Consider the following 25,742-nt stretch of genomic DNA (forward strand, 5'->3'; position numbering starts at 1 on the left):
ATAAACTATAAAAAATTCAAGAACTATCCTCGCAATCACTCTATCTATCGTGTATCGAGTATATCCGTTAGTTTTTTTAAAGATATAACTTTTTTTATTATCTTATCTGGTATATAAAATTATATTTATTCAACATGTGTAATGCACAAGGTTTTTTTAAATATATAATTTCTTTTATTATTTACTATACAAAATTACATATATTCAACATGTGTAGTAAATGGGGGTTTTAAAAATAAAACTTTCTATAATTATTATTTAGTGTATAAAATTAGTTTTATTCAACTTGTGAAATATACAGGATTTTTAATTATTTAATATATAAAATTATATTTATTTAACTCGTGTAATATACGGAATTCTAATCTAGTTGTGCTATATAATTAAAAAAACTATGCCACAATAACACTTACTAAAATTATTAAACTACCCTGTTGGGTTTCATACTTTCATTTTCATGTAGTGATGAGTGTGCGATCGCTTTCGTCAAAAAAGAAAAATGACGGTAAAGGGTGCGGGTTTCTGGCGAAAGAAATATTGCTGAAATTAATCAAGCATCAAAGACGTAATATATGAATGTGTGTTCAGTATATAGAAGTATCCGACCTTCGGATTTGGTTGTTATATAAATGGTTGCAAAAGTCGGTAGACGCTCTCTAGTCGGTCGATTGGGGAGTTGAAAGTACTCGGTATAGGTGGAGAGTACCCGGGGAGTACTCGGACATGTTAAATTATAAAAAAAAAAAAATAGTTTTCTGCAAATTATATGTATGTAAAGTATCATAAATCTACTAATATATATATATATATATATATATATATATATATATATATATATATATATATAGGATGGGGGCCGCTAGAATGAGAACCACCACGAGTTGTAAGAACCACGAGAACCGCGACCCGCGGGTGGCCGTTGACCACGAAATTTTTTTTACACCTAGATCCGTATATTTTAAGACCGGGTGTAAATTTTGGGTTCAAACGGCGCGCCCGAGGGGGTAGTTTTTTACGCCCAAAGTTTGGGTTTTTTTAATTTTTTTAATTTTTCTTTTTTTTTTTAACCAAACTTTGGGCGTAAAAAACTACCCCCTCGGGCGCACCGTTTGAACCCAAAATTTACACCCGGTCTTAAAATATACGGATCTAGGTGTAAAAAAAATTTCGTGGTCAACGGCCACCCGCGGGTCGCGGTTCTCGTGGTTCTTACAACTCGTGGTGGTTCTCATTCTAGCGGCTCCCTATATAGGATTAGGATCATAAGTGAACAACTTCTTGAGAGTGAACTAAGTGAACTAATCTTGGCCCTTGATCATTTTTTAGATTAAAAGGGTAAGACTGACATTAGCCAAGTACTTTTAATTAAAATCCCTTAATTTTCTCCTCTATTAACTCTCTCTCTCTCTCTCATCTTTAATTATCTCTCTATTATTTTAATTATAAGAGATTGAAGGGCTAATTTTTTTTAAATAAACTGTTATGTTCCTTTTAAAATTAAATATTAGACCTAATTAAATTATGATTTTTAACATATGTGTATACAGGTCAGTATACACAAGACTTATACACTTGTGTATTATTACATCTTGTTTTCACGGGTTAGTATAAACCAGATTTATACACTTGTGTGTTATTCAAGTACATATGTGTATACGGGTCGGTATATACCAGACGTATACACCTGTGTATATAGGGTAGGGTTCATGAGTGAACAATGATTTATGTGTGAACAAAACGAACTTATCCTGACCATTGATTTTGTAGATCTAGATTTTTTCTTTAATGGCAAGATTGTAATTATTTTTTGTAACTTACATGTGTTTTAATAGACAAAAGGGTATAATTGTATATTTGTATCTTCATTTAATTAATTAATTTTTCTCTCTCCTGATTTTCTCTTTCCAATTAAAAGAATATTTAATTACATTCTCAAAATTTTTTTCTCTCACATATTACCTAACTTAATATTTCATAATTTTTAAAAAAATACAAACATTATCAAATATTGTTCCAGCTAGAACACAATTAAAAATATTTAATTACATTCTGCATACATATATGTATTAGGTCAATGTTTGATGAAAAGATGTATAGTGGAAACAATATGTAGTAATACACAAGTATATAAGTCTGATATACATCGACATGTATACACTATGTACTTGAATAATACACAGGTGTATACGTCTGGTATATACCGACCCGTATACACATATGTACTTGAATAACACACAAGTGTATAAATCTGGTTTATACTAACCCGTGAAAACAAGATGTAATAATACACAAGTGTATAAGTCTTGTGTATACTGACCTGTATACACATATGTTAAAAATCATAATTTAATTAGGTCTAATATTTAATTTTAAAAGGAACATAACAGTGTATTTAAAAAAAATTAGCCCTTCAATCTCTTATAATTAAAATAATAGAGAGATAATTAAAGATGAGAGAGAGAGAGTTAATAGAGGAGAAAATTAAGGGATTTTAATTAAAAGTACTTGGCTAATGTCAGTCTTACCCTTTTAATCTAAAAAATGATCAAGGGCCAAGATTAGTTCACTTAGTTCACTCTCAAAAAGTTGTTCACTTATGATCCTAATCCTATATATATATATATATATATATATATATATATATATATATATATATATATATATATATATATATATATATATAACAAAGTACGTGAATATGAATATAAATAAAAAAATGCATGTTCAAATATTAAAGTATTTCAAAAATTGAACGCGGCTTGAGTTGACCTACTAGATCTAACTTTGGCAGAGGTTGGCCGTGTTTGATCGATTCCCAGTAATTAGGCAGAGTTGAAGAAAGTTGTCTCGACTGTCTACCTTAAAGCGATTACTCAGGAAGTACTCGACTTTCTTTTACAACATTGGTTGTGTATACGTTCAAGTTGTTATATATTTACTTTTATGACTATGGAGTATGTAAATTAAACTTCATGTAGGTTTTATGTTTTAATCAGACTACCTTATAGAGGGCGTAGCTTAAGAGGGGCCGGGAGGGGCGCCCGACCCCCCAAACTTTTCGCTCAGTAGTGTTATATATGTAGTTTTCATATATAAAGTTTTTGGTATATACGTTTTCGACCCCCCGATTCTATAGAATTTTTTGGGTATATACGTTTTTGACCCCCCTGTTTTCATGGTCAAGCTTCGCCACTCCATGCCCTGTCCCAACCAACGCCAACCCGGAGTGGAGCAGCTGGCGTTGAAGGGCATCCCCGCCCCAACTAACGCCCCACTCCCTGCAGTCTTAATGGGTGGAAAGTCATATTTAGGTTACACGTATATACAAATAGATGTCCAAGTAAAGTAAAATGAGTTATTTATTATGAGAATTGAGAAGTGATATTAAAAGTAGAAATTCGAAATAATTTAGTTATCACTTATTACTATTTCTATTGTATTTTTATATACTACTAGTTTTTCTTCTTTTATACCACGTAAATGTATAATCAGATACCGTGCTTCATTCATAGCTTACACGTAAATATATAATTGTAGAAAAATAAATATCAGATTAAAATGCCCAATAAGTTGCAAGCATATGTCAAATCAACTTACATTTTAAGTACGGAGAAGAAAAATCCAACACGGAACAATCAACTGGTGAAGTCATGGATGGTATTGTCTTTCGCCTGAGATATATATATACACACATATAATATGCCATTTTGAAAACGAAGCTTTATACACACATATAATATGCCATTTTGAAAACGAAGTTTATTTGAACACCGTCGGTTGAGGTGGTCCCGGTCACTGCCGTTACTGATTGTGATACAAATAACGTTCATCATCTATTTCTATAAATCTCTCCGGCATTATATCAACTCAATATACAACTACTTCACAATGTCGGAAATATTACACCATGATCAAATGCATTCTCAACTTCAACGAGGTCTAGTGAATGTTGAGTCCCAGTGTAAATGGTCATATGAGGAAAATGATCATTTACTGTGCTGCGGAAATCCTTTCGAGTGCTTCTCAAGTTCGTCGGTTGACGAATTATCTAAGGTAACCGCAATCAATGAGCATAATCTGAGCAGGAGGAAGAGAAAACTTTGTGAGGTTTGTTGGTTATCCTGATGGATGTTCGAATCACATTTACAATTTTTGTTCATCTTAATGTTTACTTAATTGTTATTCATATTAATGATTTATAAATTGGCAAAATTTATTTAGGCAGTAGAATAACAAATTTGGACTACAAAAACATTGGTATACCTTTGGGGTTTTAGAATTATTATATAGCATTTGTTAGTGTGAAGTATATACTATATTAAAATATATAAACAAAATGTTAAATTTTTATCCAAGTAACTAATTTAAATAAAAAAGTTAAGTTTGTTTTACTGTCTGTGGTTTGACCATAGTGGCTCAAAAGGTTGAAAGTATGGAGCTTTGAATTGAACTAGTTAAAATGGTCAAGTCACAGAGAGATGTGAACCAAACTTAACTCTTTTGGGTAAAAAACAAACTTAACTCTTTATAAAACGACAATAAGAAAAAGCGTTTGTCATGTTCACACGAATGGAGGGTCTTTGGTGCGCGCAATCGCGAAGTGTGAGTAGCAAACTCATGAGCATTTATTCATAATTGATAATTCATAAACGTCGTTTCTTTATACAAACTTACGATCATGGTCACATTTTGGGTCTTTTTATAGTATTCCTTTCATTTAGTGTTTAGTTTGATGTTGTAAAAATGGTCTCTTATAAGCAGAGTGTTGATTGCGATTTGGGCTCAGTTGAACAACCCAAAGCTAGGAGAAGCATTCCCAATGGAAATTCAAAGCCTAAGATGGATCCAAAACCTGATTATATTCATGTGAGGGCTCGTCACGGGCAAGCCACCGATAGCCATAGCTTAGCTGAAAGAGTAAGTTACCAAATCTTCTTTTTTTTTTCATCAAGCATCCATGTAAAAAGGGTGAAATCATCCCTACATGTAGATAAACTTTATGAATTATGATCATTTGATTTTGTGACATGGTAGGCCAGAAGGGAGAAAATAAAAAAGAAAATGCAATATTTGCAAGATTTGGTTCCAGGGTGCAATAAAATCACCAATAAGGCAGCAATCCTTGATGAAATAATTACTTATATTCAATGCCTACAAAAGGATATTGAGGTAAAAGGGTTTTTATTTTAGGATCCATTTTTTTATACAAAGAGAGTAGCTGCTGATAAATGCAACATGTTTTCAGTTTCTAACCATGAAACTTGCTGCTTCAACAAGTGTAGACTTCAATATGGACAACTCATTGCCTGAAGAGGTAAAGAATACATCTTGATTTTAAATCACCTTTGGCTGTTTAAATTAATGGTACATGACTAAATGTTACATGTACCATGAAACTCATTGAGCATTTTCAAATGTGATCTGTTTTAATATTGCGGAACCAACTATCGTAACAAACTCATGTGTAAGCCTAGGCGGCTTAACGTATTTTCAATGAAAGTTTGGTGCTTAACTGCTTATATTGCAAATTTTCAGCAGCAGCAGGTACATGTTTCCCAGTGGTAGTGAACACAGATTGCCAGCATTATGGTTCAGACAAAAATGGTAGCTAGTAATACGCATTTGTTGTTGGTTGTTAAATCATCATTCTTGATGATCATACGAATTATTGGTTAAAGGATCAGAGACCCTGTTTTTACTGTCCAGGTTCCGACCTAAGGAGACTTGTTAGTTGTTAAAATATATGTATTTTTCGTGGAATCTATTCATCATTTTATTTCTGTAATGAGACTAAGACATTGTTAAATGAGTTGTTGCTATATCTTGACTATGTGAATGTTGTGTACCAATTCCAAGATGGCTTGATTTGAATGTACACAAGTTCATAAGAACCATAATCAGCTCCAACTTCCCACGGACAACCATTTTCCATTCAACCATGCCCCTGGGATCCGATTAGAGCGGTGCCCCCTTGGAACCCATGGTCTAGGGGTATCGCCCCTAAGTACCATTAAGGTTTCTTGGTACCCAGATCAGAATATTCTTTATAAAATTTGTACTCCACACCTTCTAGCTCGTATTGATGTAAAAACATGCATCCAACTCAATAGACTCTAAATTTGAAGTTCTAAACTATGCGCATTACTTAATTCCTATTAAAGTCACAAATTACATATAAGAAAGTAACTGAACTTACTTCTTCACTTGATCAAACTTCAACTTTACTTATTTTCTTAAAGTGGATTTGACTCATCAAACTCAACCATGTTTGTAAGACTATACGGCGTAAGAGGGGCATGAAGTGACACGTGACGGCCATGTCTGGGATGTCATACGGGGTGGCGTGGTGTCAAAAAACACAGGGTGAGATTGTTGGAAATCTTTCGAATAAGTAAACGAAATTCTGCAGATGGCCTAAACGATAATGTTCATAGAATGAATTGATGAATTACAGATTTGGTGATACAGATGTATATATACGTACATACATAGGGTTTTATAATTGTTTTGTAACCGCCCTATGTTATAAATAATAAAAATAATAATAACTATATCTAGCTTATCTATTTTGTATACATATAATGCTAAACATATATGTATTCTTGTACGTCTAACACCCTCCCGTAAGCTAGATTACTTCAGGTGACATGCGAAGAAGCTCCTTAAGTCTAATGAAGTCTTTTGGTTGTAATGCTTTCGTCATAATATCAGCTATCTGATCCTTCGTTGCACAAAAAATGACGTTTAGTTCTCATTTCTTGACTAGATCTCTGATAAAGTGATACTTAACTCTTATATGTTTGCTCTTTCCATGATAAACCGGATCCCTTGCTAAACATATTGTAGATTTATTATCACAGTATAAAGGAATTGAGGAAACGTTATTTTCTTGCAGATCATCTAAAATTCCCTTGATCCATAAAGCCTGACAGCCAGCTAATGATAAGGCCATGTATTCTGCCTCTGTTGATGATAAAGCCACTACCTTTTGTTTCTTTGACTGCCATGAGATGGGACCTGAACCTAAATGAAATATATATCCGGATGTGCTCTTGCTATCATCCATATCTCCCGCATAGTCACTATCACTAAAACCTACAAGAACTTTCTTTCCTCCTTTGGAGTATGTAATTCCTTGATTTTGAGTTCCTTTGATATATCTAAGTATTCGTTTAGCTGCTTCCCAGTGATTCTTCCTCGGGTTTTCCATAAATCTGCTAATTTTGCTGACCGCAAACATGATGTCCGGTCTTGTGTTGGTAAGATACATCAGACTTCCTACTAGGCTTCGATACACACCTTCGTCTACAAACTCTTCTGGGTCATCCTTTGATAATTTCAACCCATACTCCATAGGTGTAGATACCGTATTGCATTGTGTCATTTTATATTTATCTAATAAGTTTTTCATATACTTCCTTTGGGACAGTATGATATTTCCGTCTTCATAAAGTACTTCCATGCCCAAGAAGTAATGTAATCTTCCCATATCAGTCATTTCAAACTCCTTATTCATTGACTCTTTGAATCTCGTAATTAAGTGCATGGAATTACTTGCAATGATTAAATCGTCGACATATAAGCATATCACTAACTTCCCTTTGTTAGTGTCTTTTATATATAAAGTATGCTCATATGCACTTTTCTTAAAATTATGTTGTAAGAAGTATGAGTCTATACGACTGTACCATGCTCTTGGTGCTTGTTTTAAACCATAGAGAGCTCGCTGAAGATGACATACCTTTTGTTCTTCTCCTTGTTTAATGTAACCTTGAGGTTGTTCTATGTAGACTTGTTCATTCAGTTTTCCATTTAGGAAAGTTGTCTTAACATCCATTTGATGAAGATACCAACCATAATGAGCAGCTAGAGCTAGCACTATTCGAACTGTTTCGAATCTTATTACGGGTGCAAACACCTCCTGATAATCTATTCCATATTTCTGCCTGTATCCTTTTACTACTAGTCTGGCTTTGTATTTGTCTACATTTCCCTTTTCATCATATTTAGTTTTATAAATCCACTTTACTCCTATTGGCTTCTGATGTTTTGGTGGATCTACTAGTACCCAAGTGTGATTTTTATTAATGGAGTCCATTTCCCTGTCCATTGCTGCTATCCATTTTGCATCTTTACTTGCTTCTTCATAACTTGTCGGATCTGTACTTGCATAGAGAACAAAATTCACAACTTGATTTTGGTTGTACTTCTGTAATACCTCTGCATTTGTTAGTTTTCTTGTATTGCGATATACATTCCTAATGCTTTTGGTTTTAATGACTTCGTTTTCTGAATCTGTAGATGAAGTGTCACCACTGTTTTGTTGATCTTGATCAGCACTTTGTTGTTGTGCTTCATACGTCCCCGAGTCACTGCAAACTTGTTGATCATTATTGGGAGTTTCTTGATTTGGTTCTCCGTTTACATTATCTGTTGTGTGGTTATCAATTTCCTGTTCTTGGTTATTCTCTTCATCATGTTGAATTTGTATCTCCTCTCCATCAGTAATGATAAGCGGTGCATTTGAACCTTCACCTTCGAAAACCCATCTCTTATTTTCATCAAAGATCACATCACGACTAATGATGATCTTGTTAGTTTGGGGGTTATATAGCTTATAACCCTTGCTAGCTTCACTATATCCAACAAATATAGTTTTTATTGTTTTGTTGGATAACTTGTCCCTGTGTTGTTTGGGTACAAGAGCATAAGCTAGACAACCAAATACTCTCAAATGTTCTACATTTGGTTTCTGTCCATTCCAGGCTTCGAAAGGAGTGATGTTCGGTCTGGTCTTCGTAATTGTTCGATTTAAGATGTAAGTAGTGCATGCTACCGCTTCTGCCCAGTAACAGTTAGGTAATTGCTTAATGTTCATCATGCTTCTACTTAGTTCCATTAAAGTCCTATTCTTCCGTTCAGCTACTCCATTTTGTTGAGGAGTATAGCTGTTAGTAAGCTGATGTCGAATCTCATTAAGTCTCAGATATTCCTGAAATGATTTGCTACAATATTCTCCTCCGCGATCCGTCCTTAAGGTTTTGATTACATGATTTGACTGCTTCTCATTCAAAACTCTAAAATTCTTGAAGTGATATAGTGCCTCGGATTTAAATTTGAGAAAATACACCCATGTTTTTCTAGTGTAATCATCGATAAATGTGATGAAATATCTACATCCACCGATGGATTCTGTTCTCATTGGACCACATATGTCGGAATGAACTAAATGTAATGGTTCAGTAGCTTGCCAGACCATTTTTTTGTGAAATGGTTTCCTGGCATGTTTTCCATATATGCAACCTTCGCATATACTGTCATCCTTCTTTATCTTTGGTAGTCCAAGTACTAAATCCTTGTTTTTCATGTCAATCAAAGTATCCATGTTCACATGCCCATAGCGTCTGTGCCATAGACGTGAGGAATCACAAGTAGTCATATTCATGGCATATGTCAGATCGCTTTCAGGATGTAATGGGAACATCTTATTGTTGGTCATCTTAACAATACCAAGAAATTCATCATTTGAATCTTTGATAACGCATCTATCTCCCTTAAACGCAACTTCATATCCTTTCCCTATGAGTTGCCCTACGCTTAACAGGTTATGTTTCAACCCCTTTACATAAAATACATCTGGTATCTTCCTTTCTCTTCCTCTAATCGTAATAGAGATATTTCCGCTGCCTAATACTTCCAACCGTTTATCATCTCCTGTTCTCACCTCCTTTTTTAAAGATTCATCGAGGTGAGAGAAGAGTTCTCGGTTACCACTCATGTGGTTACTGCAGCCACTGTCAAGATACCAACAGCCACTTTTGACTGTCTCCTCCATGTTAAAAATCATGAACATAGTGTCATCTTGTTCATCGACATCATCTTCTGTATGAATTAATGCATTATCCGCTCTTTCGCGTTCATCTTTTTGTTGGCAAAACTTGGCCGTATGTCCAAGTTTATGACAATTGAAGCATCTTATTGAATTCATATTGAAATTCTTGCCCTTATATTTGTTTCGTCCCCTTCCTGTGGAATCGTTCTTAAATGATTGTCTAGATCTATCTTGGCTTACATTCGTTACTTGAAACGCATGTTCAACGGGATTATCTTCGTATCTTTTCAATCTTAATTCATGTGATTGAAGTATCCCCATTAGTTCTTCGGTGGATACTTCTGCGAGATTTTTTGTTTCTTCGATGGTTATAACAACCGATTCATAATTCCTAGTCAAACTACGTAAGATTTTTTCTACAACCCTCTGTTCATCTAATTTTTCTTCATTCATTCGCAATTGGTTTACTAAATGGATCGTTCTGTTGAAGTATTCCTCAACAGATTCTCCATCTTTCATGTTTAACGAATCAAATTCACATCGGAGGGATTGAAGTCTTACAGTTTTTACTCGTGTTTCTCCCCTGTATGATTTATGAAGAATAATCCATGCCTCTTTCGCCGAACTTGCCTGTGAAATCCTTTCAAATACTGTGTCGATTACTGATTGAAATATGATATGCAGGGCCCGTTTGTCCTTTTTAATTGACTCCCGGTATGCAGCGGATCTTTCTTCCGACGGATTCGGTCCCAGTTCTTGATACCCTTCATCGACAACCGTCCACAATTCCTGTGATTCAAGCAATACTTTCATTTGAATGTGCCAATGATAATAATTCTGTCCATTCAGTTTGGGGATTTGTGTTTGTATTCCTTGCGTTTGATTCATGATCTTGAATTCGACGATGAATTAAAACAGATAACGTGAATAGATTTCTTGGATCGAATGTTGTGGCTCTGATACCACTTTGTTGGAAATCTTTCGAATAAGTAAATGAAATTCTGCAGATGGCCTAAACGATAATGTTCATAGAATGAATTGATGAATTACAGATTTGGTGATACAGATGTATATATACGTACATACATAGGGTTTTATAATTGTTTTGTAACCGCCCTATGTTATAAATAATAAAAATAATAATAACTATATCTAGCTTATCTATTTTGTATACATATAATGCTAAACATATATGTATTCTTGTACGTCTAACAGAGATGAGGCGTGGAAGGGTGGCGTGGTGTGACACGTGGCAGACGCTTTTTATATTTATTTTATATTTAAAAATAAAGCAAAACTCCATCCAATAAACAACTGCCACATCATCATCATCAAAACCTCAATTGTATAATTAAAATCTACGCTCACATTAAAACATAGATACTTTATTCCTTTAGCTTCACGATAAATTAATGTCACAAGATCAAGAGTTGGCCTTCTGTACCTCTCTTCTTTGATCGTATCTTCATCCTCACAATGTTAAATTTCCCAAAATGCAAACTTAACACACATTAGATTCATTTTTTAATTCCTTTCTAAACCTTCAACTCAAACCTCTCATCTACACATGTTTAACTTCCAAGTTTTCATTTACATCTAACTTACTTCTCCTTCATCTAACCCCTACATACACACATATATAAACATGTCTGTGTGCATATGTCCATATATCTACCTTCATCTTCCTCTCTTCGTTCATCGGAAAAAATGGTGTCTAATGGTGGTTCCAACTTCCTTTTGGGCCAAACTGTACCGTGCCTGCTTTTCCTGGTTTTCGGGCTTGTGTTGTTGGTTTCACTTCAAGCGGAAGCAGCCATAAAGAAGTATCAGTTTGATGTAAGTCACGTCCATTGCCATTTATTCGTAAAGAGTATCACCAGTTTTAAGTTTTTTTCACACGCATGTGAAGTGATCCGTGTTTTTTTTTTTTTAATTTGCTTGTAATTTTGAACAGGTACAAGTGAGCAATGTGAGCCGGTTGTGCCATGCAAAGCCGATTGTGACTGTAAATGGAAGGTTTCCGGGCCCTACTATTTACGCTAGAGAAGGCGATAGAGTCGTCATCAACGTAACAAATCATGCACAATACAACATGTCAATTCATTGGTATAGTAACTCACAAGTGTTCATATTGACTATGTTTTCATAATGACTCATATATAGTAGATGCACATTTTCTATTTTTGTAGGCATGGGTTGAAACAATACGCTAATGGATGGGCAGATGGACCAGCGTACATAACGCAATGCCCAATCAAGACAGGAAGTAGCTACGTTTATGACTTCAATGTTACGGGACAAAGAGGCACGTTATGGTGGCATGCTCATATTCTTTGGCTCAGAGCCACGGTGTATGGCGCAATCGTCATCTTGCCCCAACAAGGAACCCCGTATCCGTTCCCAAAGCCCGACAACGAACATGTCTTGGTATTCGGTGAATGGTGGCATGGTGACGTGGAGGAGATTGTGAAGCAGGGGAATGCCATGGGTTTACCCCCTAACATGTCTGATGCCCACACCATCAATGGCAAACCTGGACCACTCTTTCCGTGCTCCGAAAAACGTAAGACGCGCATCCATAAATTTAAACGGTCGTATAACTAACTAAACCATAAATATAATCGTTTTTGTCTGTTTTTCGATCAGATACCTTTGCGATGGAAGTCGAGCAAGGGAAGAAATACCTTCTGAGGATTGCAAACGCGGCCCTCAACGACGAGCTCTTTTTTGCAATCTCCGGCCACAATATGACGGTGGTTGAGATAGACGCCGTCTACACAAAGCCCTTTACCACCTCCACTATACTAATCGCTCCTGGCCAAACAACAAATGTTTTGGTTTACGCCAACAGTGCTCCAGGCCGCTACTTTATGGCGGTCCGCCCCTTCCAGGACGTTCCCATTCCTGTGGACAATAAAACCGCCACCGCAATCCTGCAGTACAAAGGCATTCCCAACACCGTTCTCCCATCACTTCCTCAACTACCATCACCAAACGACACCGCTTTTGCGTTAAGTTACAACAAAATGCTTCGAAGCCTCAACACTCCTAACTTTCAAGCTAACGTGCCCTTAAAAGTTGACCGGAATCTTTTCTTCACCATCGGATTAGGGAAGAGTGTGTGTCCTACTTGTATCAACGGAACCCGGCTTTCGGCTTCACTGAACAACATTACGTTTGTGATGCCGCAAACCGCACTTCTTCAAGCTCACTACTCGAACATGAAGGGGGTGTTTACGGCTGATTTCCCCGATAAGCCACCAAAAGCTTTTAACTACACGGGTGCACCATTGACCGCAAACCTTTTCACTACTCATGGAACGAGACTCAGCAAAATCCCCTTCAATTCAACGGTCGAACTTGTGATCCAGGACACCAATTTACTAAGTGTCGAGTCCCACCCGTTTCACCTTCACGGATACAATTTCTTTGTGGTCGGAACAGGTGTTGGGAATTTCGATCCGGCTAAGGATCCAGCCAAGTACAACTTGGTGGATCCACCGGAAAGAAACACTGTTGGTGTTCCCACAGGTGGTTGGTCAGCGATCCGTTTCAGAGCCGACAACCCTGGTGTTTGGTTTTTTCACTGTCATTTGGAGTTGCATACTGGGTGGGGACTAAAGACCGCGTTTGTGGTGGAAGATGGACCAGGAAAAGATCAGGCGGTTCGTCCTCCACCCAAAGATCTTCCACCATGCTAACTATGCATACGGGGCACATGATATCTCTCGGAAAGAAGTGTAAATCTGCGAGTGTTCAGTAATAGTTATTCATTAAGTGGATATTTTATTGATTATTTTTATACAAATGTTGAATAAGAAAGCTTATAAGGAAAATATCTTTTGTTCATCTCTTTTAGCTGCAAATAACTGTGTTTTGTTGCACTATGTTATTATATATGCATAATAACTATTATCCATAGGCATTGAATGGTGAAAAGGGGTGATGATGTATAAACAAATGATGACTGGTTGTAGATCAACTAACAATTGAGCACTCAATAAAACAGCAGCAGCATTGCAGCAAGAGTTAATTTTTGTAGATCAACTTGAGCACACAAGACATATTTGATTAATATTCAGCAGCCATATTATATCCAATGATGCTACTAGCACATACACACATTTCATAGCTATTGAGTATTGATTACTTTGGACATCTTAATCACAAGCTTGTATTGAAATAATCATGCAATTTTCATACAGGCATTTCCTCGAGCAGCTGGTATGCATATTTTCAATACGATACAGAAAAATGCAATTTTGTTCAATTCAACCACAAATCACCAGTTCAAACAAGATTCATCATGAATTAATTAATCATTCATGGTATAATAAATTCCTTGCAATGTAAAATAGGAAAAGAAATTACCTGCAAAATCCGATGAAGCAACACACAAATGTGGTGAAGTGTCCAATTCAAAATCCACTGGAACCGCTTTGATGTCTGGAACCGCATAAAATAATATATAATTCGGTTATCGGTCTTCCTCCATTACCTGGGTCACCCAGACCCATTACACCAGACACCCGAAGTGTGTACAAAGGGCCGGTTTCCGGTTCTTATATATAGCATTCGGGTTTTTGGTCCCGGTCGGGTATTAGTTGGTCTAATTCGGGCCAACTCATATCCTCACATACGACTTTTAGACCATGTATAATGGATTAACTAAAAAGTGTAATGAGTAATGTTACGTTACCTTACACAAGCAAAGACACACGTTAGGTGTAGTTGTTTAGTTAAAAGTTAAATAAAAGAAAAATAAATAAAAAAATATGTAACCGGTTGGTGTGTAATGGACCCCACACATTTCTCTCTAACGCCCGCATTTGGCTTTGCGGTGGGTGCCCTTGGCGCCCTCTCCTTGTACCTCTCTTTTGTGAACATTCTTCATGTTTGTTTATGTTGTTCATTAAAGAATTTTGTGTATTTATTTATTTTATCTAAACTTCTTATACTCTTTGATTCTTACTACCCTAGCAAAGTTCCCTTTCCTTCTCATTATTCAAATCTACTATCGACCTCTATTAGGGGTGTTCAAGATCGGATTATCCGATTTTCAGATATCCCAAAATTTCGGATAGTGAATATTAATATCAGAACCCGTATCCGAAATTTTGGATATGTGGTTTTTCGGATACGGATTCAGATATCCGAATTCATAAAAAAAATTCAAAAAAGTTGTTTGGTTCATATGTTAAAAATAAACCTATATTCGATTTTCCAAATTTTCAACGTTAAAAACAACTAACTTTTATAAATCCACATCTGAATTCGATTATTTACTATATTTTACTATCTTTCAAACTAAACATAATGCTCATATACTATATATATTTAAAAATAATTATTAGTTTTCGGATATCAGATAATCCGATTATCTAAAAATTTTAGAAATCCACATCCGAATCCGAAAATTCGGATAATCCGGTTGATACGAACCCAAGGCTTGTGCTGGGTCACACTGGAATGGGCCAGGCCCATCTGAAGCAAAATGGAGGGAAACGAGAGGGAGGGAAATCAGATGGAGGGAAAACATGCAGAATTGTAGGGGATGGGGGCTGATCCACGATGTAAAGATGTGGGGAATTGAATACGTAACTGCTCCCACCTTAATTCTAGTATAAGTATTTGTCTTCCATGTTTGTTTTTTTGTCTGGTTTTTATATTTTCAGAATTAGGGTTTGTTTAACCTTGTAATTGGAGAATAGCCCATCTCGAATCGGGCCGACTAGCACTTTGTTTCTGTTTTAATCCTATTGAAATTTCAGTTCTTATCATTTTGGTTCCATTGTCGGGAAGTTCACAGCCTAGCAATTCCAATTCTGTTTTTTTCTTTTTTCTGCAATTGCATCATCAGTTCTCAATCCAGTCAATTTCAATTGCAACAATGGCTCCTACCACCCGGGGTAACCCAGACCCAAACTCTTCGAACCCTAACCACATGGCTACCCAATTGGCTGCTATTGCAGCCTCCATGGAATCCCTGCAAACTGAAGTCGCCACTCTCAAAGCGCGTGACAAGAAGAAAGAGAAAATTGGTGGGGGTCCCAACAGATTTGATGATGAAGATTCGTCTGGAAGTAATTATCGCCGTTACCGACCCTTTAACAAGATCGATTTTCCAACTTACAGTGTTGGAGACCCGAGAGGGTGGGTTTTGAAAGCCGAAAAGTACTTCCGGTACTACAATATACCAGAAGACGAGCAGGTTGATGTTGCAGCGATGCATCTGGAGGGTGATGCTTTGGATTTCTACTCGTGGGTCTCCGCCGATCAAGCTATTGAGTTCTGGGATGAGTTGGTTCGAGCCCTTCAAAGGAATTTTGGGCCTGTGGAGTTTCAAAACCCTGACGAGCATTTATGTAGCATCAAACAAACTGGAACGGTACAGGAATACCGCCAGGAGTTTGCCAAACGCTCGTCTCGCGTGACTAATTGGCCTGAGCACTGCCTCTTAGGGGTATTTTTGAATGGCCTCAAGGATGATCTCAAGGCCGACGTTCGAATTCACAAACCAAGAACTGTTTACAAAGCCATGAGTATCGCTATTGAGTTCGAATCCAAAGTTAGCCATATGAAATCTAAAAAAATTGTTTCTTCTTCTTCGGTCCAAACAGAGCTGACCCCAGCAGCCTCCAACACTTTAGTTCCGACAGCTGCAGCCCAAAAACCAACGGACACTCGTCTCTTTGATGCTGAAAAACATGGCCGGTATCTTCGAGGTGAATGCTTTCGTTGTGGGGATAAATATGGTCCCAGACACCGTTGTAAAACGGGGACTTTAAAGCTTCTTGAGATAGCTGATGACGGAGCAGAAACAACAGTGAACGGGCAGGATTGCACTGATGAACTAGCTAAAATCAGCCTTCACGCACTTTTTGGTCAATCATCTATAACCACCATGAAACTTCCAGGTACTTTAGGCACGTCTAAAGTATTAATTCTGATTGATAGTGGGTCCACACACAACTTCATTTCGTATAAATTGGTTAGTGATCTGAAGCTGAGCACCCACTCTATTTCTCCTTTCGGTGTCCAAATCGGGAATGGCGATGTTCTCCGATGCAGTCAGATTTGCAAGAACATATCATTGCAAGTCTGTGACCTAAATGTATCCCTAGATTTCTACCCGTTTGCCTTAGGGGGAGCCGATGTGGTGCTCGGTATCCAATGGCTAGCAACACTTAACACTGTTCAAGCGAACTGGAAAGAGATGTTTTTGAAGTTCACTGTCAATGGTAAGGAATACAAGCTACAGGGACTTCCACCGGATCTTCAACAATCTGCCACACTTCACCACCTCACCATTGAACCCTTCGAGACGCACACTACTGGACCAGGGGCTCCGTTTTCTGTTACCCGACTTAAGGGCAAGTTGATTCTCCGGGCAGGTTGCATTGATACGAACCCAAGGCTTGTGCTGGGTCACACTGGAATAGGCCAGGCCCATCTGAAGCAAAATTGAGGGAAACGAGAGGGAGGGAAATCAGATGGAGGGAAAACATGCAGAATTGTAGGGGATGAGGCTGATCCACGATGTGAAGATGTGGGGAATTGAATACGTAACTGCTCCCACCTTAATTCTAGTATAAGTATTTGTCTTCTACGTTTGTTTTTTTGTCTGGTTTTTATATTTTCAGAATTAGGGTTTGTTTAACCTTGTAATTGGAGAATAGCCCATCTCGAATTGGGCCGACTAGCACTTTGTTTCTGTTTTAATCCTATTGAAATTTCAATTCTTATCACCGGTTTTCGGATACGGATTTTTGGATATTTCGGATTCGGTTTCGGATCCGGATTTTTTTTGTAACACCCCGTGTTTCGAAAGTCAAAGTCAAAGTCAAGATTGAAGTCAAAGGGAGAAAAGAATGCTAATTGCGATCTGTCACTCGTTGCTCAACTCTTGTTTTGACTTCTTTGACTTGTAGATAATTTATTTATTTTATCGCATTAGTTGTCTTATGTGGAGTACTTGTTAATAATCGAGGTTTAATCGATGTTTATCGCTTGTTTTATTGCTTTATCGCTCATCGCATCGCAATCGCATTCGTAACCCGAATTATGCGTTCTGGATATTGTTTTACGTGTGTGTGCAAATTATGTGTTACTTGTGCGTGTTTAAGTATGTTTATGTTGTGGTGGTTAATCGAAACGCAATCGCAATCAAATCGCAGACGCTAAACGCAAGTTATCTAGGATGATTGTATGTTAGATATAGTAGTTGGGATTAATGGGAAACTCTATCGCATCGCAAAACCCCGCGCACGAAACGAAACGCCAAAACTCAATCGTCGGAGCCACTCGATCGAGTGACCGCTCGATCGGATGGTCGATTGCCACCCGATCGGACAACCATCCGATCGGTGACCCACTCAATCCTATGCACTTTCCTTTTTTGGAAACTCTATAAATACCTCCAACTGTCACATCACTTGATGTGACAGCTCCTCTGCTCGACCAGCTCGCTCCAGCCTTTATTTCTCTCGATTTATCGCGATTCTTGTAAGTTTTCAACCTTAATCTTGTACTTCCTTGATCTACATGCACTCCTTTATATTTTTCTCTTTTGAATCTTAACTTTTAACCGTGAAATCACTAGATTTAAGGTGTTCTAGGATGATGTCATCATGGGGTTCTTATGAACTTCATGTTTTGGCTTCAATCCACCAAGAATAACTTAGATCTGTATGATTTCCATATGAATAAACAAAGATCTTGCATAGATCTGAACATATTCATGGTGAAAAGGATTGAAAGATGGTTTCTAACTTTCTTTCAACTCATTTACACTCAATGCACTCAAACCCGATAGAATCGGAGCTTGTTCTAATCTTCTACTCTTCCTTAGTGATGTGTTGGTTCAAGATCTGAATTCTACCTAAGAGACAACCGATTTCGGGTTAATCATGAATCACCGTCTCGAACAGTCAACTGACCGGACTAGGGTGATTCCTATCCGATCGGGTTACTCGAGTCTTGACGAGGGTTCTGTTGTTTGGCACGTTATCAAATCGTCTCGAATCAAAACTACAAACTATCGAAACGACCAAGTGACAAGACGATCAGGTGGTGGACGGATCGCCATCCGATCAGATCGCCATCCGATCAGATTTCCATCCGATCGGACATCCATCCGATCGGCTTGCACCTTGGTCCCACACTTAACTTCTATTTCAACTTTTGAGGATCTTGATGCGTGTGTAGTGTAATATATTTTTATATGTATATTTAAGCCCTTTTTACACTTTTAGCCAAGTTTTAAATTTATAAAACACGATATTCACTAACACTAAACACACATATGGGCAAGTGCACACATCGTGGACGTAGTATAGTGTTGGTAAGATACCGAGGTCGTCCAAGGACACAAGAGCTTTTAGTACCGGTTTATCCTCAACGTCTAATCAAATCAAAAAAATTAGAAAAAGGTTTTTAAACTAAGAAAATAAAAACTAACTAAATGCTGAAAAATAAAAATAAAATAAAAACAGATAGACAAGATGAATCACTTGGATCCGACTCGTGTATTAGCATAACCTTTGATTATTTTCGCACTTTTGCACTTGTTTAAGAGATTATCTTAGTTATTGTAGTAGGCCCCTCTTTTGAAGGCGACGTTACCCTCAACCCAGTAGTTTGAGTCAGCAAGGATACAATCCTAAAAGGTCGGATTATTGGAAGATAATGAATTAAGTCTTAATGCAAATTGTGGTAGGCCCCGCTTTTGGCGGTGACGTTACCCTCGGCTAAGTAGTCTGAGTCAGCAGGGATACAGTCCTAAATAGCCGGGTTATAGTATTAATAGTAGTTAACTTATGAGGGGGTCAAAGAGTTTGGATCCCCGCCATCCAATACCTATGGGCATTGAAGGAGATCCTACTAAATTTGACCCATGTCCCTTGCAGGACCTCTAAACGCTGAACAAGGGCAAGACCCTTACCAAACCGTTCCCTTAACCCCCGACCAGGTAGCTGATGTGCGTGAAGTGTGTTATATTTTTAGATATATATTTAAGCCCTTTTTACACTTTTAGCCATGTTTTAAATTTATAAAACACGATATTTACTAACACTAAACACACATATGGGCAAGTGCACCCATCGTGGACGTAGTATAGTGTTGGTAAGATACCGAGGTCGTCCAAGGACACAAGAGCTTTTAATACCGGTTTATCCTCAACGTCTAATCAAATCAAAAAGTTAGAAAAATGTTTTAAACTAAGAAAAATAAAAACTAACTAAATGCTGAAAAAGAAAATAAAATAAAAACAGATAGACAAGATGAATCACTTGGATCCGACACGTGTATTAGTATAACCTTTGATTATTTTCGCACTTTTGCACTTGTTTAAGAGATTATCTTAGTTATTGTAGTAGGCCCCTCTTTTGAAGGCGACGTTACCCTCAACCCAGTAGTTTGAGTCAGCAAGGATACAATCCTAAAGGGTCGGATTATTGAAAGATAATGAATTAAGTTATTAATGCAAATTATGGTAGGCCCCGCTTTTGGCGGTGACGTTACCCTCGGCTAAGTAGTCTGAGTCAGCAGGGATACAGTCCTAAATAGCCGGGTTATAGTATTAATAGTAGTTAGCTTATGAGGGGGTCAAAGAGTTTGGATCCCCGCCATCCAATACCTATGGGCATTGAAGGAGATCCTACTAAATTTGACCCAGGTCCCAAGCAGGACCTCTAAACGCTGAACAAGGGCAAGACCTTTACCAAACCGTTCCCTTAACCCCCGACCAGGTAGCCAACATACCTCCATATAGACCGTGGAGATATGAATGGTGAAAATCTTTTATTTTATATAGACAGTAAAATAATGCCAAGACACCACGGACAAACGATAAGGAAAGATCACCTTCAACATAAGTAACTAGTTATTAAAGTCATTAATACAAAACCAAATAAAAAGTGCAAAAGATTAAAAATAAAAAGTATTATACTAAACACTTGTCTTCACCAAGTGATGTAAGAGACTTAGGCAAACATGGCCTTGATTGTCAAGAACTCTTACGATCAATCTTGGATCCCGAGACGACTCACACACTCTATGATGGACAATGGATGATGGTGGTGGATGATGGTGTTATGGTGGTGGTGGGTGGTGGATGAAGTGTGAGAGAGGTGGTGTGCCAAGGGATGAGAGAGAATGAAGCCAAGCTCCTCTATTTATAGGCTGAACAGAACGCTGGACACGGCCCCGTGTTCGCTGAACACGGCCCCGTGCCCGTCTGACATTCTCTCTCTTCATTAATTGTAATTGCGAATTACAATTAATGCGCCTGCTGTACTTTCAACACGCCCCCGTGTCCGCTGGGCACGGCCCCGTGGTGAGCAATGGAAGCTTCTACTGGTTTGTCTTTTCTGCTGCTTTCTGGGCACGCCCCCGTGTTCACTGGACACGGGGCGTGTTCAGGCTCTGTTCTCTTCTCTTTGTCTTGGGAGGTGCCGTTGAGGGTCCGGGCAGTTTACTTTTGTTCCTTTTCTTGTATTTATGGTAGAATTAGTGGTCTTTTTGCTTCTTTTGTGATTTTGAGCTCATTTCATCCTGAAAATACAAAAGGAAGACAAAAACACTCTTTTTCCAACATTAGTACTTAAAAAGGGTTAGTTTTATGCCTTAATTGATGTGTTTTATATGTTGCATTTTACACACATCAAATACCCCCACACTTGAACTTTTGCTTGTCCTCAAGCAAAACTCTTTTAATGTGGCTTACACTCCCAAATGGAATAGGTAGAAGAGAAGTTTTTTTTTTTTTTTTTAACTTGTCCTAGAGTGTCGGGAATCCAAGGTTTGTATAGGTTCTATTTTTACCTTATTTACAATCTTATTCGTCATGGTTTATTTTGAACTTTTCATAAGATAAACTACTTAATTTGGCATAGCATGCCTTATTAAAATTCCATTTATATACAAGTTCACATACCTCACGGGAGATCACTCAATCACTCGGCCGAAGGTGTATATTTAAGTGAATCGCTCGAGAGCGGCACGGATTTACATTCTCCATATGCTTGCCAAGCGATCAATCCTCCTCCTTTTTAACTTTTTACCTTTGTAAATATCAAGAGGTCTTTTGGGGTGAAGGCTTGGGTTTAAAGGTGGGTGGTTGGTTAGTGGTTAGTAAAAAGGGCGAAAATTGTAACAAGTGTCGGTTTTTCGTGAAATACCTTATTTTTGGTGACATTTATTTTTGAAGTATTTCTCCAAACAAGCTTTTTGTAGCTTATGTTTGTTTTTGACTTCATTTTTTTTTTTTTTTCGTCACGTAAAGGTATGTTTATGAAAAACCGAGTTTGTCACTAAAATAAAGGTGAAAAAAAATGAAAAAGGTTTTTGGTGGGTAGAAAATTGTTTTGGGGGTAATGAAATGAAAGGTTTAGGCTCAAAGGGGTTTTCTAGGGGGGTTTTGGGTAGGTAAAAAAAAAAATAAAAAATAATGGTTTTGAAAGAAAAATAGTTAGTCCTAATGCCTCCATCATTTACTTACTTGGGTTTAAGTTGGTAAGGACCGGGAATGTATCGTCGTGGCAAGTTCTAGATTTGTAAAGACCGAGCGGCTATTCACACAAGAAACGAAAAATGAGCATTTAATCTAAGTATGTGTATTTTTATGCTCAATAAAGGCTCAAAACTCACTTTTTTGTGGGAATGGGTTTTTAATGTGACCAAGCATATATAATCGAATTTTAGCTAGACTTGTTATACCGTTTCATAATTTTCTTATGTTAGTTCTTTTTATCACGACGCTATCGGTTGTAAGTTTGTAAAAATATAACCCTTTTATAACTTGTTATTCCCAACTTAAACTAAGACAAGTAAATAAAAAAAATGAAAAAGTTTTTGAAAAAATTTGGGGTGTTTAGCGGTTCCAATAGAGTTTTGTGTAAGGCTTGTTTTAGGATTTTGCAAAATTCCAAGGTTTTAGCATCCCCCCCACACTTAAATTACACATTGTCCTCAATGTGTCCAAAAATAAAGTTTTTGGTTGATTTGAATATGTAAAATCGTGTTTAAAAACAAAGATTTGTGTTACTGGCACTCTGGACACGGCCCCGTGTTGACCGGGCACGGCCCCGTGGTCAAGTGCCAGTAACAAAAATTATAGAATTGAAACAGAAGCCTGGACACGGGGGCGTGTTCGCTGAACACGGCCCGTGTCCAGTTACCTGAACTGGGTGATTTCCTGCAGGGGGCTCAGCACGGGGCCGTGTTGGTTGGGCACGGCCCGTGTGGAGCCTTCTGTTATGGAGATTTTTGTCGGTTTGTTCTGTTCTTCTGCATGGTTCCATTTTTTCTCGTTCCCTTTTTCATCCATTACCACCATGAGTCCATAAATCGTAAAAACCATCATGACATTGCTAATAGAGAGATTACATAAATATAGTTAATTAACTAAGGGGTACATAAGGTTATCATAAAGGTTCTACTTATTTAGGAAAATTTCGGGAATAGCTTCCCGATGTAGAAACATTCTTCAGCCCATGGCTCCTCGGTTCTCACTCAAAGCCATTCTTCTATCTCCCTTGGGAGGTAGAAGGTAGCTTCATTCTCGTCGGTATCTTGAGGAGGAGCGCTTACCGGGACTCCTTGCACTACCCTTGGTTGCGATACTTGGTGCAAGGCGTGCCATTCTGCTGGGATGATAACCTCGGGTACCACATTCCACGCCCTGTGTGTAATCACCGGAACCAAAGGCGGGGAAGCAAGAAGGTTTATCCTTTGGTGCAGAAGGTTTACTTCTTGCAGGCAGCCCTCCAAACTTATCGTCAGATGATTAACGCGATCCACCAAAGCTTCTTCTACACTTGTCAATTCGTCCACGGCTTCCCTTAAAGCGTAAACGTAGTTTACTAGGGAATCCTCTGCGGTGGACGATCTCCTTCCATTTCGGTTATTCCTTGAAGATGCTCCGCTGTTCCGGCTGGCCATTTTCTGCGAAATAAGCCGAGGAACTAAATTTTTGCAAAACAGTACCTCGAACACGGCCCCGTGCTCAGTGAGCACGGCCCCGTGTTCACTGTCTGCAGGAATTTTTTTGTCTAATGGTTCTAGGTTTTTAAATTATTTCTATATGCTTTTGTCGTGTTATGAGCTTAGATAATTTAAAAACAAAGTTATGGAACTAACTTTAGACAAGAATCCATAGCGAAAATTCCTACAAACCTTGCATAGAAGGTTGGAATCATGGGTTTCCAAGCTTCCATGGAGGTATGGTTTGAAAAAATTTTTGGAAGAAGAGGAAATGAACAAAAGTGGAAAAGATAAGATGGTCCTTAGGAACCTTCTTTTGGTACTTACCTAGGATGGTATATGTGAAGATTCCAGGGATCTCTGCTTGGTGGAGTGGTAAAAAATGAGCAGGATTCAGGCTGCATTTAAAGAAAACGACAGCACACTGAACACGGCCCCGTGTCCGCCGGACACGGCCCCGTGTGCAGAGAAAATCCTGACACATTTTGTCCGTATTCTGACAGAATCAGCAGAAAATCTTCTGAGCGAACACGGGGTCGTGGTGACCGGACACGGCCCCGTGTCGGAGGGCTGTGTTATGGAGTTTTGTCTTTTCTAAGGATCTAACTTGTATCGGGTGGCTCCTGACTTGTTGGAACAACCCCAAAGTGCCTAAGATACCTTAATTGTCCTATACTAAGGCGAGAACGCAAGAGGTTGTCGGTGAGGGTAATTCCTATTTTCATTCTAGGTGGACAAGTCCAACCCTTTCCCGGGCTCTCGTTAAAGAAGGTGTATGCCGAATCGCTCAGGTCTATGTATGCACCGAACGAGGTCGATGGGGAGTCCTTCACGGCACAATCGGCACAGGGACGACTATCGTCCATGTCTTGTCTAGGAAGAAAGGTATTTTCGGGAGCAACGAGGTTGTCAGAATGCGGTTCCAACATTTCCTCATGGTCATCGTCTTGGGATGGATCTAAGAAATCCTTCCTAAGTTCTTTTGACCAATTTAGAAGTAGTTCTTCTAGTTGAAATAGCTCGTCAAGGAGCATATCTCCTAGAATATCCGGTTGGGCGCATTCGAGGGAGAAATAGTGTTTATTTTTACTTTCGCCCCTCTTAAGGCTACAAGGAATTGGTGGGTCTATATAGTGTGGCCTATAAGTGAGGAAGAAACATTTTAATTCCTCGTGTTCGCCTCCACATATTTGACACCACAAACCATAAGAGTGCCGAAAGTAAAAAGAATCACTATTACTCATGTTTGTATCAGAAGTTACCAACCGCCGGGATCAAACGGTTCTGTTTTCAGCAACTGAATCTTGGGCACGGGGGCGTGTTGAGTGGACACGGCCCCGTGTTCAGCCTACTGTCTGATATAAAACAGGATTGCCAGTTCCAATGATTGGGCACGGGGGCGTGTTCAGCGGGCACGGCCCCGTGCTGAGCTCTGCAGAAGCTGAAAAATCTAAAAAAATTCCTAAAAAATTAAAGAAAAATAAAAAGATGATTAGGCCGTTGATTCCTAACTTTCTTAAAATCCTTGTGTCCCCGGCAACGGCGCCAAAAACTTGATGTGCGTGAAGTGTGTTATATTTTTAGATATATATTTAAGCCCTTTTTACACTTTTAGCCAAGTTTTAAATTTATAAAACACGATATTTACTAACACTAAACACACATATGGGCAAGTGCACCCATCGTGGACGTAGTATAGTGTTGGTAAGATACCGAGGTCGTCCAAGGACACAAGAGCTTTTAATACCGGTTTATCCTCAACGTCTAATCAAATCAAAAAGTTAGAAAAATGTTTTAAACTAAGAAAAATAAAAACTAACTAAATGCTGAAAAAGAAAATAAAATAAAAACAGATAGACAAGATGAATCACTTGGATCCGACACGTGTATTAGTATAACCTTTGATTATTTTCGCACTTTTGCA

General features: G+C 38.0%; 2 protein-coding genes and 1 long non-coding RNA gene across 3 annotated transcripts; 2 read left to right on the forward strand and 1 right to left on the reverse strand.

Moving 5' to 3' along the window:
• The first annotated feature begins 3,858 nt into the window (after positions 1-3,858).
• LOC110905733 (transcription factor bHLH62) lies at positions 3,859-5,819 on the forward strand. Its single transcript, XM_022151267.2, has 5 exons — positions 3,859-4,107; positions 4,762-4,917; positions 5,035-5,169; positions 5,246-5,314; positions 5,536-5,819. Exons 1-5 carry the CDS (start codon positions 3,889-3,891, stop codon positions 5,563-5,565), a joined length of 609 nt encoding a protein of 202 aa, XP_022006959.1. The 5' UTR covers positions 3,859-3,888; the 3' UTR covers positions 5,566-5,819.
• LOC118486299 lies at positions 3,943-14,469 on the reverse strand. The gene is made up of 3 exons (XR_004878352.1): positions 14,204-14,469; positions 4,853-4,980; positions 3,943-4,077 (listed from the first exon to the last, which is right to left on the reverse strand). It is a non-coding gene; the product is annotated as an uncharacterized LOC118486299 (long non-coding RNA).
• Positions 11,501-13,698, forward strand: LOC110908976 (laccase-11). Its single transcript, XM_022153978.2, has 4 exons — positions 11,501-11,668; positions 11,787-11,938; positions 12,022-12,395; positions 12,479-13,698. Exons 1-4 carry the CDS (start codon positions 11,540-11,542, stop codon positions 13,531-13,533), a joined length of 1,710 nt encoding a protein of 569 aa, XP_022009670.2. The 5' UTR covers positions 11,501-11,539; the 3' UTR covers positions 13,534-13,698.
• Positions 14,470-25,742: the final 11,273 nt, after the last annotated feature.

Source organism: Helianthus annuus, chromosome 14 (genome assembly GCF_002127325.2).
Source record: "Helianthus annuus cultivar XRQ/B chromosome 14, HanXRQr2.0-SUNRISE, whole genome shotgun sequence".
Classification (NCBI taxonomy): domain Eukaryota; kingdom Viridiplantae; phylum Streptophyta; class Magnoliopsida; order Asterales; family Asteraceae; genus Helianthus; species Helianthus annuus.

Coding starts and splice junctions, on each gene's coding strand:
- LOC110905733 (XM_022151267.2), top strand. CDS start 3,889: ATGTCGGAAATATTACACCATGATCAAATGCATTCTCAACTTCAACGA. Junction 5,170..5,245: donor GCCTACAAAAGGATATTGAG/GTAAAAGGGTTT, acceptor ACATGTTTTCAG/TTTCTAACCATGAAACTTGC. Junction 5,315..5,535: donor ACAACTCATTGCCTGAAGAG/GTAAAGAATACA, acceptor GCAAATTTTCAG/CAGCAGCAGGTACATGTTTC.
- LOC110908976 (XM_022153978.2), top strand. CDS start 11,540: ATGGTGTCTAATGGTGGTTCCAACTTCCTTTTGGGCCAAACTGTACCG. Junction 11,669..11,786: donor TAAAGAAGTATCAGTTTGAT/GTAAGTCACGTC, acceptor AATTTTGAACAG/GTACAAGTGAGCAATGTGAG. Junction 11,939..12,021: donor TACAACATGTCAATTCATTG/GTATAGTAACTC, acceptor CTATTTTTGTAG/GCATGGGTTGAAACAATACG.